Source organism: Salmo salar, chromosome ssa22, assembly GCF_905237065.1.
Source record: "Salmo salar chromosome ssa22, Ssal_v3.1, whole genome shotgun sequence".
Taxonomy (NCBI): domain Eukaryota; kingdom Metazoa; phylum Chordata; class Actinopteri; order Salmoniformes; family Salmonidae; genus Salmo; species Salmo salar.
Genome location: NC_059463.1, coordinates 20130075 through 20144061, shown reverse-complemented (window position 1 = coordinate 20144061; position 13987 = coordinate 20130075). Strand labels below are relative to the sequence as shown.

General features: G+C 41.7%; 1 protein-coding gene across 3 annotated transcripts in view; it reads left to right on the top strand.

Moving 5' to 3' along the window:
* Positions 1–13987, top strand: part of LOC106583024 (ataxin-7) — a 44925-nt gene that overhangs the window by 13330 nt on the left and 17608 nt on the right. For all 3 annotated transcript variants that reach the window (XM_014166763.2, XM_045705503.1, XM_014166762.2), the window contains 4 exons: positions 4210–4309; positions 6422–6637; positions 6813–6881; positions 13834–13938. In XM_014166763.2, coding sequence (XP_014022238.2) covers positions 6430–6637; positions 6813–6881; positions 13834–13938 — 382 coding nt within the window. In that variant the 5' untranslated portion in view covers positions 4210–4309; positions 6422–6429. The remainder of the gene's footprint in view (positions 1–4209; positions 4310–6421; positions 6638–6812; positions 6882–13833; positions 13939–13987) is intronic.

The window sequence follows — 13987 nt, the reverse complement described above, 5'->3', positions numbered from 1 at the left end:
GTGTGAAAACCTTGTGAAGACTTACAGAAAATGTTTGACCTGTGTCATTGCCAACAAAGGGTATATAACAAAGTATTGAGATAAACTTTTGTTATTGGCCAAATACTTATTTTCCACCATAATTTGCAAATAAATTCATTAAAAATCCTACAATGTGATTTCCTGGAATTTTTTTTCTAATTTTGTCTGTCATAGTTGAAGTGTACCTATGATGAAAATTACAGGCCTCTCTCATCTTTTTAAGTGGGACAACTTGCACAATTGGTGGCTGACTAAATACTTTTTTGCCCCACTGTATTTCAGCTTCTATTTCTTTCATCACATTCCCAGTGCGTCAGAAGTTTACATACACTCAATTAGTATTTGGTAGAATTGTCTTTAAATTGTTTAACTTGGGCCAAACGTTTTGGGTAGCCTTCCACAAGCTTCCCACAATAAGTTGGGTGAACTTTGGCCCATTCCTCCTGACAGAGCTGGTGTAACTGAGTCAGGTATGTAGGCATCCTTGCTCGCACACGCTTTTTCAGTTCTGCCCACAATTTTTCTATAGGATTGAGGTCAGGGCTTTGTGATGGCCACTCCAATACATTGACTTTGTTGTCCTTAAGCCATTTTGCCACAACTTTGGAAGCATGTTTGGGGTCATTGTCCATTTGGAAGACCCATTTGCAACCAAGCTTCAACTTCCTGACTGATGTCTTGAGATGTTGCTTCAATATATCCACATCATTATTCATCCTCATGATGCCATCTATTTTGTGAAGTGCACCAGTCCCTCATGCAGCAAAGCACCCCAACAAAATGATGCTGCCACCCCCGTGCTTCACGGTTGGGATGGTGTTCTTCGGCTTGCAAGCCTCCCCTTTTTCCTCCAAACATAACAATGGTCATTATGGCAAAACAGTTCTATTTTTGTTTCGTCAGACCAGAGGACATTTCTCCAAAAAGTACGATCTTTGTCCCCATGTGCAGTTGCAAACCGTAGTCTGGCTTTTTTATGGCGATTTTGGAGCAGTGGCTTCTTCCTTGCTGAGCGACCTTTCAGCTCATGTCGATATAGGACTCGTTTTACTGTGGACATAGATACTTTTGTACCTGTTTCCTCCAGCATCTTCACAGGGTCCTTTGCTGTTGTTCTGGATTTGATTTGCATTTTTCGCACCAAAGTACGTTCATCTCTAGGAGACAGAACACTTCTCCTTCCTGAGCGGTATGACAACTGCGTGGTCCCATGGTGTTCATACTTGCGTACTATTGTTTGTACAGATGAACTTGGTACCTTCAGGCGTTTGGCAATTGCTCCCAAGGATGAACCAGACTTGTGGAGGTCTACAATTGTTTTTCTGAAGTCTTGGCTGATTTCTTTTGATTTCCTCATGATGTCAAGCAAAGAGGCACTGAGTTTGAAGGTAGGCCTTGAAATACATCCACAGGTACACATCCAATTGACTCAAATGATGTCAAATAGCCTATCAGACGCTTCTAAAGCCATGACATAATTTTCTGGCATTTTCCAAGCCGTTTAAAAGGCACAGTCAACTTAGTATATGTAAACTTCTGACCCACTGGAATTGTGATATAGTGAATTATAAGTGAAATAATCTGTCTGTAAACAATTGTTGGAAAAATTACTTGTGTCATGCACAAAGTAGATGTCCTAACGGAATTGCCAAAACTATATATAGTTTGTTAACAAGAAATGTGTGGAGTGGTTGAAAAATGAGTTTTAATGAGTTTTCAACCACTCCACAGATTTCTTATATTAAGTGTGCCTTGAATTCTAAATAAATCAGACAGTATCACCAGCAAAGCACCCCACACCACCACCTCCATGCTTCACTGTGGGAACCACATAAGCAGAGATCATCCGTTCACCGACTCTGAGTCTCACAAAGACACGGCTGTTGGAACCAAAAATCTCAAATTTGGACTCATCAGACCAAAGGACAGATTTCCACCGGTCAAATGTCTGATCGTTTCTTTTTGCTTATTTGAGCTGTTCTTGCCATAATATGGACTTGGTCTTTGTTTAACACTTGCTTACTACATGATTCCATATGTGTTAGTTCATAGTGTATATAAATAAATAAATATATACTACCATTCAAAAGTTTGGGGTCACTTAAAAATGTTGTGCTTTTGAAAGAAAAGCACATTCAAATAACATCAAATTGATCTTAAATACAGTGTAGACATTGTTAATGTTGTAAATGACTTGTAGCTGGAAACGGCAGATAAAAAAAAAAAAATGGAGTATCTACATAGGCGTACAGTTGCCCATTATCAGCAACCATCACGTCTGTGTTCCAATGGCAAGTTGTGTTAGCTAATCAGTTTATCATTTTAAAAGGCTAATTGATTATTAGAAAACCCTTTTGAAATTATGTTAGCACAGCTGAAAAATGTTGTCCTGATTTAAAGAAACAATAAAACTTTAGCCTAGTTGAGTATTTGGAGCATCAGCATTTGTGGGTTCGATTACAGGCTCAAAATGGCAAGAAACAAAGAACTTTCTTAGTACACCAGTCTCAACATCAACAGTGAAGAGGCGACTCCGGGACACTGGCCTTCTGGGCAGAGTTGCAAAGAAAAAGCCATATCTCAAACTGGATAATACAAAGAAAAGATAAAGATGGGCAAAATAATGTTCTCTGCCTAGAAGGCCAGCATCCCGGAGTTGCCTCTTCACTGTTAACGTTGAAACGGGTGTTTTGCGGGTACTATTTACTGAAGCTGCCAGTTGAGGACTTGCGAGGTGTCTGTTTCTCAAACTAGACACTCTAATGTCCTCTTGCTCTGTTGTGTACCTGGGCCTCCCACTCCTCTTTCTATTCTGGTTAGAGACAGTTTGCGCTGTTCTATGAAGGGAGTAGTACACAGCGTTGTACAAGATCTTCAGTTTCTTGGCAATTTCTCACATGGAATAGCCTTAATTTCTCAGAACAAGAATAGACTGACAAGTTTCAGAAGAAAGGTCTTTGTTTCTGGCCATTTTGAGCCTGTAACCAAACTCACAAATGCTGATGCTCCAGATACTCAACTAGTCTAAAGAAGGCCACTTTTATTGCTTTTTTAATTAACACAACTGTTATCAGCTGTGCTAACATAATTGCAAAAGGGTTTTCTAATGATCAATTAGCCTTTTTAAATGATAAACTTGGATTAGCTTACACAACATGCCATCGAAACACAGGAGTGATGGTTGCTGATACGCCTATGTAGATATTCCATCAAAAATCTGCCATTCCCAGCTACAATAGTCATTTACAACATTAACAATGTCTACACTGTATTTATGATCAATTTGTTGTTATTTTAACGCACAAAAAAATTGCTTTTCTTTTAAAAAACAAGGACATTTCTAAGTGACCCCAACTTTTGAACGGTAGTGTGTTTTAGTCAAGCAGTAGCAATATATACACAATCTCGGTCGACCAACAGCCTAACGACCCAAGACTTGACTAGTCAACTAATTGGGGTCAGCCCTAAAGGGTTTCACATTCACCACTGACACCTATATTATGTCTTAACTTTGTAATACTGTTTTCATTATTCACATTGTGTTGAATTGATGAGTAGCCTACAATTAGTAAAAAAAAAAAAAAAAAGACAATATTTATTGAAGTTAGTTCTGGGCATACTGATGTTTACAATGCTTTTGTGTACAAAACTGAAATGGTAGGCCTAATTGCTATTACTGTTCTGTATTTAATTTTCCAAATAATTTTATTGCTTTCTCATTAGGCTAATGTGTGGTACATTAATAGCCTACAGTTTGCGACAGTTGTTCTAGTGGAAAGAATTGGTTTCCTGTGTCCAATTAAGTTAGATGGCTCAAGCCCCCCAACCCCCACCCCCTTCAAAGTATGTTTTAATGGGAAAATGATTTTAGTGTTGTTTTTTTTCCTAATCTTTGAAAGGGATTATTGCGCTGCAAACTGCAGGGCTCTGGAGTGGTTAACCAGGGATAGTGCTTATTGGATTGGATTACTCTGCTGCGGCGAGGAGCTCCATAAGTAGCTCATGTGCTAGCTTGAAAGCTGCCGAGCACAGAGCCACAGCCAGATCCACCAGGAGCATTGGAGGCGGTGTTATCTTCCAGACAGACAACCCCGTAATTCCCTAAACGGTGATTACGGCATCAAGACAAGGAAAACAATGAACCTAATACTAACTTTTCCCACTCGTCTCTTTCTCTATCTCAACCAGATTCCTTCCACAACTTGTGTGGAGCGACCAGAGATCACCCAAACCGATGAGGTTTTACTGATCCAGTTAAGATTGTGTTCCCTTTTCCACATTTGACAAGGTAAGTGTTCAGTAAGCACAATACCCTGTATTTCTACTCAAATTCTACACATCAATCTTGAGACTCACTCCACAGTCTTGCAACATAGCTACAATCAGACTACTCTCAGGTCTGCAGTTTTTCAGCGGCCATTTCATTACAAAATCTCAATAAGATATTGATACCACATTAGTAAATGTAACAGAAGCGGTACGACGACCAAGCTTGCATATGATTAACTTAAGCTGAGACCTGAAGAGCCAATGCCTTAACTTAGGCTGATGCGGTCTTCTGCTGCACCATAAACCTGGGTTCGAACCCCGTGGGTCATGTTGGTTCCATGAACCAGATGAGTCTCTGTCAGGAGGTCAAAGCGGGATGGAGTGTCACAGAGGTATCCCTGACACCTGAAGAACTGCATTGGACCCCGTTGTGTCAATGCCATCTGATGCACGGAAGACCCGTTGGTCCCATAAGCTGTAGGCCCAAATTCATATGGTATAACAACTGCATAGACCAACATGGAAGTATAATATTTCCAAAAAATAGCCTAACTTTTTACTCTTAGTATGTCAGTCTGTCAGATGCAGACAATTTGCCAAGTAATATTTTATTACTGATTAGTATACAGACCTGTAATCAATCATGTAAAAAAAATCACTGTTTTAGTATTTAATACTGTTGAACCATATACAATCCCCCAAAACCAGTTCCATTACAGCATCAGGCCTACATTTCACTGTCTGTCATAAATTGTTGCACTGATTAGTTGTGATTTATAGGGCTAGTTTCTGCCCATTTGTTATTTACACCATTTAGCCTTTTGTATTGGCAGTAGAGGTATGGTGTTTGAATTTTTGCGCATGCAATGAAAATGCATTCAATCATTTCTGCTTACTACCGGTAAGCAAGTTGAAAACTGAAGATGGTTGTGTAGGATTTCAACACTTATTAACATGTTAGAACCTTCACTTCAAACTGGAATCCTGTATGGCAGGTGAGGTAACAGTGTACATTGTCTGTTCCGGATTGATTCTGCCCATCAGTAGCAGGAGTAGTTGAGGCCTGTGCTGAGAGTTACAAACATGAGATAATATGAAGACATCCTGGTCACTCCATTTAAATCCGAATCACATTTTGAAAGTGGAAGGTATACTTCCTAGGAATATTTCAATTCTATAAAGACCCCAGACATTCATACTTTTGTAAGACCTAATCTACAGACTCTAATGTAACTGTAAATCTGAATGAAGTATTTAAGAAAGGAAACAGTGAACGGGATGGCTTTCCTTCTGCTTGTTTGGTGTAAAGTGTTACTAATTACTAGATTATGGAAGTAGGAACTCCATTCATTCGCCACATAGCACTGATGTGACGCAAAAGGTTGTGAGAAATATGAATCTGACTACTGTAAACTGGAAAGCAGTCGCGCCTTAAGGAAGTACGACATCAATGAATATCTACTCCCCCATCCGCAACAAGAAACAGGTCCCTGTCTTAATTGTTTTACTTTAATGAGCGTTTTTTTAAAATAAATTAACTGTTCTGTCATCGATGTGCATTATCGAAGGTGTGTATCCTATCTGAACATTTTTGAAGTTGGAAGCAAGAGTGATATTCCGGCTGTCATGATATAATACCTCGGGGCATGTTCATTTGATCAACATTAGGGCACAGATTTTTTTTTTTTTTTTTACTATAATTTGGTTCGTTTTCATTCATAAAATACGTTTTTCGAAAGAAAAAAAAACGAATTCTTATGTGAACTGTATCAATTAAGCATAGGCTATACGAAGGTGATGAATATAGTATTTATTTGATAATTGAAAACATATTGTTGTCACACCGCGTGTAAGTGACCTGGATTTATCACGTTTAATGCACTCAGGGAAGTGCATTTAGATGCTCCTCCTTAAAGTTTTATCTGCGATTGCCCAGACTGTATGTGCCGGGGGACGGCCTCGCACACATGCACCCGTCAAAACAAGAGCGATTTCGGTGGTGTCACTCCCTCTAGCTTCTAAACACATAATCAAAGGGATTTGCGTTACCAAAACATGCGTTTGCCAGAGTCAATCAATGAAGGAATCCTGAGAACACCACAACGCTGACTGCTGTTTTGTTACATTGTAGCGGAAAGAATGTCGGAAAGGGCCGATGATGACGTCAGGGGGGAGCAGCGCAGAGTGGCCAGGCAGCTGAAGCAGCAACAGCAGCAGATCCAGCGGGGAGAAGGCTCCACAGCAATGGCGACTGGTGCGGAGCGCAGATCCATGCCTAGTCCAGAAATAATGTTGGGACAGCCTTGGAGCAGCTGGGTCGATGCTGCCAAACTCCACGGCAACGACGGTGAGTGCTCGTGCGTACCTGATGTGTGTGTAGAATCGAGACATAACGATGATCGTGAGCTTTTTTTGCTGATTGCGTGCAGTTTTTGGAATACGAAGAAACGCTACTGTTAACAACAGCAGAAGCAAGCAAGTGCAACTATTTACCTTCGTGTGTATCCGATTGCCTCTTTTAGGTGCTGAATCAGAGGAAAGTTTGAAAGAGTTCGGGAAAAATCGAGAAGCCATGCGACTGTGCAGAGATGGTGAGTGTTCTCGCTTTTGTCAAAGCCAAGGTGTGTTTTGGTTTTGTTGGGTTGCACCGGCTGAAATCTGGTTGTTCTGTTGAACAAGTCCACCACACTGACTGGTGACAACACAAGTCTGATCAATCAGTGATATAGCCCAGGAATCTATCACCAATAGTTGACACCTTGAAGAGGGGGCGCTTATCTTCTGACCCTAAGTAGGTAACCACCGCAGGTAACAACCAGCGCTTATTCAGTGGGGTCCGTAAAGATGCATGTCATGTGATAAAGCTGAAATTTATGTTTATCTTACACAACAGAGAATTTATTGTCTGTTTTACACCATTTCTGTCTGACTGTTCAGTATCATTGTGCCCACCTGAAAACGCCTGTGTGTGAAGTTAGGGGATGGGCACACTCAGTGTGGTGATGGCACTTTCACAGTTAAAATGGGTGCAAGGAGGTTGTCATTGAAGCTAGAATCTTAATTGAAACAATAAGAAAGCGGACACCCGCCTATGTTTTGGTAAAAAGCCGAGGGAAGGGCCTGGAGAAATAACTGTTCGCAAATTCATAGAGCAAGCCATAGATGCAAGGACTAACCATCCATGGCAATTAGTCTATTCATGTTTTGAGACTATACAGGGTTTGTTTACAAACATTGGAATAAAACAAGTTATATTCTTCAAGAATCAACGCCTATACAGTACCAATGAAAAGTTTGGACACAACTACTCATTCCATGGATTTTCTTTATTTGTGCTATTTTCTACATTGTAGAATAATAGTGAAGACATCAAAACTATGAAATGACACATATGGAATCATGTAGTAACTAAAAAAGTGTTACACAAATCAAAATGTATTTTATTTTTGAGGTTCTTCAATGTAGCCACCCTTTGCCTTGATGTCAGCTTTGCACACTCTTGGCATTCTCTCAACCAGCTTCATGAGGTAGTCTCCTGGAATGTATTTCAATTAACATATGTTCTTTGTTTAAAGTTAAATAGTGGAATTCCTTTCCTTCTTAATGCGTTTGAGCCAATCAGTTGTGTTGTGACAAGGTAAGGGTGGTATACAAAAGATAGCCCTATTTGGTAAAAGACCAAGTCCATATTATGGCAAGAACAGCTCAAATAAGCAAAGAGAAACGACAGGCCATCACTACTTTAAGACATGAAGGTCAGTCAATCCGGAACATTTTAAATAATTTTTCATGCTTTTTTTCAAGTGCAGCCGCAAAAACCATCAGGCGCTAGGATGAAACTGGCTCTCATGAGGACGCCACAGGAAAGGAAGACATCAACTGTTCAGAGGAGACTGCGTGAGCAATGGACATTAGACAGGTGGAAATCTGTCCTTTTAGTCTGATGAGGCCAAATTAGAGATTTTTGGTTCCAACCACCGTGTCTTTGTGAGACGCAGATTAGGTGAACGGATGATCTGAAGCATGGAGGAGGAGGTGTGATGGTGTGGGGTGCTTTGCTGGTGACACTGTCAGTGACTTTATTTATAATTCAAGGCACACTTAACCAACATGGCTACCACAGCATTCTGCAGTGATACGCCATCCCATCTGGTTTGCGCTTAGTGGCACTATCATTTGTTTTTTAACAGGACACCTCAAGGCTGTGTAAGGGCTATTTGACCAATAAGGAGAGTAAAATATATTTAGTATTGTTTAACACTTTTTTTTGGTTCCCATATATGAGTTATTTCATAGTTTGATATCTTCAATATTATTCTACGATGTAGAAAATAGTAAAAATAAAAACCCTAGAATGAGTAGGTTTGTCAAACTTTTGTGTCTGTGTGAATTAATGTAGCAACTAAGGATTCTAGCTTTAAAGTGCCAATATGTAATTCTTTGGGCAACCCGTCCAAATTCACATAGACATTTCTTAGAAGAATCTGTCTATCTGTATATTTCTATTTCTTAAATGTAGTTTTTGTGTTTTTTTTTTTACTTTCGGTTTTGTACACCAGCTGAAACAACAATATTTTATGGAATATGCTTATGGAAAATATATTTCACAGCATTTTAGATGGTAAAATTACTCTCTATAGTACACTAGCGTATTTTGTCTCACAAACTGAAATTAGGCTAACTATTAAGAGTTTTGGCAACCAGGAAATTGCAGAGCGATTTCTACATAGTGCAACTTAAAGAATAACTGCTATTCTTGTTGGAAACTGTCTAAAACCTCGGATGGCTTTCCTATGTCAGTTGAATATTTATAGTGCTACTAAATTACTACACATTCACATCTTTGTTGAGCACATTTATATTAGCACACTCAATAAAGTACTGTATATTTACAATATTAACAACAAAGGATGGCCTTACTCTTTGTTTTGGCAGCTATGATCTATAATAGATTTATTACATGGGTTGGTGTCAGTGATCTGAACAAGACTGCCTTGAAATGTTATAATTCCCATGCTATAAAATGAGACAGCCTTGTGCTTCTATGTGCAACACTGATGTAAAAAACAAAATATAATGTAGTAAAAACCCATAGCCATCAGGAGCCATAGTTGTCCTTTTGCACACAAAAAATCAGAAGAATATGATGTTTTTTAGTAATGGTGACTTGAAACTGTGCTGTAAATAGTCACTCTACGTTGAAGTTGCCGTAAGCACAAATCTAGGGTCAGCATGCCCAATCCTAACCTTTAGTATGGTAACAAGATACACTATCCTCAGGGTAAAGTCACGCTACAACTTGATTCCCAAAAAGCAGCTTGTAAAAATAAGCACTATACATGTAAGTACATCATGTACTGCACACAGTCAGTCTACAGTCTTTACTCACTGTTTGGGAAGTAAGAACGGAGATGAGGAAATAGTTTGTTATATTCATTACATATCTATAAGGTGATAAGGTAACCCATTTATAGTCAAGGGAGCAGTGGAAACGCCCCGATCACACCGGCAGCGTCGTTGCATTTTGGTACTCCAGAAGTACATTCATTTCCAATGGAACACTGTTTGCCTTTCAGCATTGCGTTGCAGAGGCAGTTGCAGTGTGTTCTGTGTGTTGGATTTCTAGAACGTATGCATCAAACTGTCTGCGTAGACGGCTTGATAGAAATGGTAGCAGAAGGTGAATGTTAAACTTTTGTTGCACACGTATCCAGATGAGGTGTGATCGAGGCGACACTCACCTCTGAAGTCCTCTAGCTGTTATGTGTCATAAGCCTACACTTGTGATGTCAGCAATACGTAGGCAACTCATTTCAGACTTTTCCAAAAAGCTTTTTTTCCCCTGTTGAAAAGGAAGCGGTTACACACTGTAGCCTACTTGTCAGGGCACTTATCTAACGGTGCATTTGCATTGGCAAACAATGGGGCCAGTGTGCACACCGCAGTGACATTGTACAATTAAGAACAAATCACTTGTATCCTACAGGTCTCACAGAAGCCACAACAGAAAACCAGACTTGTCTGATTTACACACTTATTTCCGGGCGTAAAAGGAGCCAAAACTGTTCAGCAAAGCACCTGGATCCAGCCAATTTGGACATGACCTTAATTTACATCTTCACTTTTTCTCAAGAAGACCAAGAAGCATGTTGACAGAATGTGATCAGGAAAGTCACTGTTGTGCAACTGCATTAGTCTACCTACAGTAGCCGATTATTTCAGTGATTTCAGGAAACGTTTTCGTTGTGTCATTTAGTGCTTGTTGAATCAATAAGGCGAGTATGGACCAGAGCGCGGTTTGTGTAAAATGTGGAATCGAAATGGGGATAATGTTCGCTCCAACAGTTCGAAGACCATTCCATTTTAGTGAGAATGCATATGAAATTGGTATTGTTTTGATAGTTTTGTCGAACCATATATCTACACACCTGATGGCGACTGAGAATGTATGGCTCGTCCCGCTGATTGTGCAGAGGTGAAATGTGGCAGTGATGTCCCACTGTAAGGTGTTGGTATTGTGACATGGCACCAGCTACATGCCTGAAATCCTGTCTGGCCACTGTTCGTCAGGCAGAGGTTTCCGGAACAGTTAGAAATGACCTGAACAGATGAAGTGAAATATCACTTGTCTTTTGAAAATGAATGGAAATATTTGCTAATGTTAGTAGACTGAGATGTTCTGCACTTTGTTTGTCCCTAATTGTTTGTGGGACCTGCAGGATCCAATGGGATGATATTAGTGCAATAAGCTGCAGTCTGTAGGAAACAGGGGAGCGCTGATCGTGTCCTAAAGACATCCAATAGACTAGAATACGACTTTATTAGAATAGAAAACAACTTTGTGTCCATTGGTTACAACAGAAATTTGTCTTCTGCCTTTCCCAACAACCCGAGGTGTGTGCACACACACACACACACACACACACACACACACACACACACAAGTTGAGAAGCACAGGGTCAGCAGCAGTGCAGCGTCCCTGGATGGAGAGCAGTTGTGGGGGTCTAAGTGTCTTGCTCAAGGGAACAACGGCAGGAGATGATACATAGGATCAGAGACCAGCAGGCTTCCAGCTGCCAGTTCAGTTCCATTTTTCTGTTGCCCAGCCCGGGGCTTGAACCAGCAACCTTGCGGCTGCTGGTCCTCTCTAACCTCTAGGCTACTGCCACTAATGTCTTCCTTTCCTCAGTCTCTCTACCTCATGACCATGGATAGGTGCACACACTGGATAGGTTTTCCACCATGATGGCCTCCCCTATCACAGCCTCACCTATTGATTACAGTTCAGTGGTCTTGAAAGAAAAGAGATGAGTACAGGACAGCTGATGCTAGGGTGTGACCTTAGTTGGACTGCAGGCCGACTGGCTCCACACACACCTCCATTTCCAAACCCCTATCTCCTCTCTGTTTACCATTGGGTCCGCAAACTCCTACATGCTCTGGAGTGTCCTCTTCTCTTTATCTCCTAGCACATTGTCTTTCAGACCAAGCCTTGTGGAATGGGGGTATTATGGCTTACCCTGTGGATGACTACAGCTCTACCATGACCCACATATCTCCCTGGTGGAAAAGCCGTTCTTACGCACGCACGCACGCACACACACACACACACACACACACTCTAGAGTCCAGACATGACACACTCACACATTGGAACGTGACTGAAGGATTCTCTCCTCTGATCTGCTTCTGAGTTCACACTCTCTCATATCTCTGACTTGCCTTCACCAATTTGCCTGATAGCAGACTGAGAGGGGGAGGCTGGTGAACGTAGTGGCAGCAGGTCAGAGGTTGCTGCCCTGTGTCCATGTGTGCAGTCAGCCTCTGTGCTGTGTGCCTCCAATAGCTGCTACTACTTTACCTTGATCATTCGTCACTGCCATGGAAAAGGGTGGTGGAAAAGGGTGGTGAAATGAACTGCTATCTACTTTCTCTCTCGCTCTCCCTCTCTCACACCTTCACCCTCTCTCACGCACACCTTCACCCGCTCTCCCTCATCTCCGTACCGGAGAATGAAATGGCACAGTGGAGCTTCACCACTTTTAAAGTCAGGCGTGCCACTGCCATGTCCTGAATGCAGAGTGGACTGGGGATTCAGCTCATTTAAGAGACCAGTGGACACCCATGATGGCCAGTGTGAGCTTTTGCATAGGAATTTAATGCAACTCCTTATTTAATGCAACTCCTATGAAAACAATTTCACCTTGACAATTAGGCCTACACTCCAACTTTGTTTTCCACCCATTTAGATGTAAAGGGTTTGTTCTTAAGAAGGTACGGTTACATTAAAATCATTCGGTAGTAGACCGTAGCTCTGTTTGGTAGGCCTATGAACTCTTTTTATGTCAATTAAGCAGAGGTTTTCATCTGAGCCAGTAGTCGATACTTCCACCTCAGTGGTAGGAGCTGACACTTAGTGAAGTGGACCCAGACATTAACCCTGTGTTAAGTACGGGTCGCCTTGTTAATTCCCGGTCCACAGCAGCAAATGGCTTCCCTAAGAGCACAGGTAGGCTTTTGTGTGGACTTGAATAGCCATCGCCTTGGAGATGTCGGTGACGTTTCAAGTGTCTTTAGCCGTGTGTGTTGGAGGGCCTCGTCTGCCGTGGCGGTCAGGCGGACTCTCTGGGTGATTTCTTAATTAGCCCCTTCATTAGCTCTTTGCGATTCTCCTTGTGAAGGTCTCGTCTCCCAATGTGCCCCTCTGTTTTCCATGATCATGAGGCTTTCACCAACAAAGGAGGGAGTCGTTTGTGAGTGGGGGTGTTGAATCCACCAAACAGCCAATCGGATCTGTTTAGCCGGCATTTAACTAACGCAACGACTGACAAAGAATAAACATTTTGTAATTGTTAACCGGTTAACTGTTGAATGCCGTTTTCTTGTCACATAAGGTAACATGCATTCCTGTGAATGATGGTGTCCTTTTTTTTGCCTGGATGAATTTGTCTATTTGAGTATTTGCAGGTACGATACATTAAAGCCCAAGTGGTAGCCGCTCTCCCTCAGCCGCTCTCCCTCAGCCGCTCTCCCTCAGCCGCCCTCCCTCAGCCGCCCTCCCTCAGCCGCCCTCCCTCAGCCACTCTCCCTTCTCTCTTGTTTATTTGAAGACAGATCAATCAGACTCTGCCACTGGCTGTATTTCTCCTGCCTGCTTCACCTCTTTGTTCTGTAGCGAGTCTGTCTGTTTCTGCAGCAGGTAACCTTTGGAGTGATGGCTCGGTCCTCTCCTTATCGCTGGGTAGTTTCCTCTACTGTGAAATGGTTCTAGTACCGAGGAGTACCCTCTGCGTGTGTAATCTCTGCACCTGTACAATCGGTTTTTCTCTGGAATGATTGTTACCACACTCACCTTTTTTTTTTTTTATCAACCTTAACCATCTTAGAGTATTGAATGCTAGGCTCTATCTCCCTCCATAACACAGCATCATTCGAAATGTTTCATTCAGCAACTGCCTGTGTCTACCTGCAACATTTGAGGCTAGATGCTGTTTACCTTCATCCTGTTCATCTGTGTTTTTCCCTCCCCCATGGAACCACAGACATGCCCATATTTGGCCAGTGTCCAGCACAGGACGACTTCTACCTGGTGATGTGCAGCCACTGCAGTCAGGTGGTGAAACCCCAGGCCTTCCAAGCGCACTACGGTAAGTCTCTCTCTCTCTCACACACACACAGACCACCATCACTCATGCA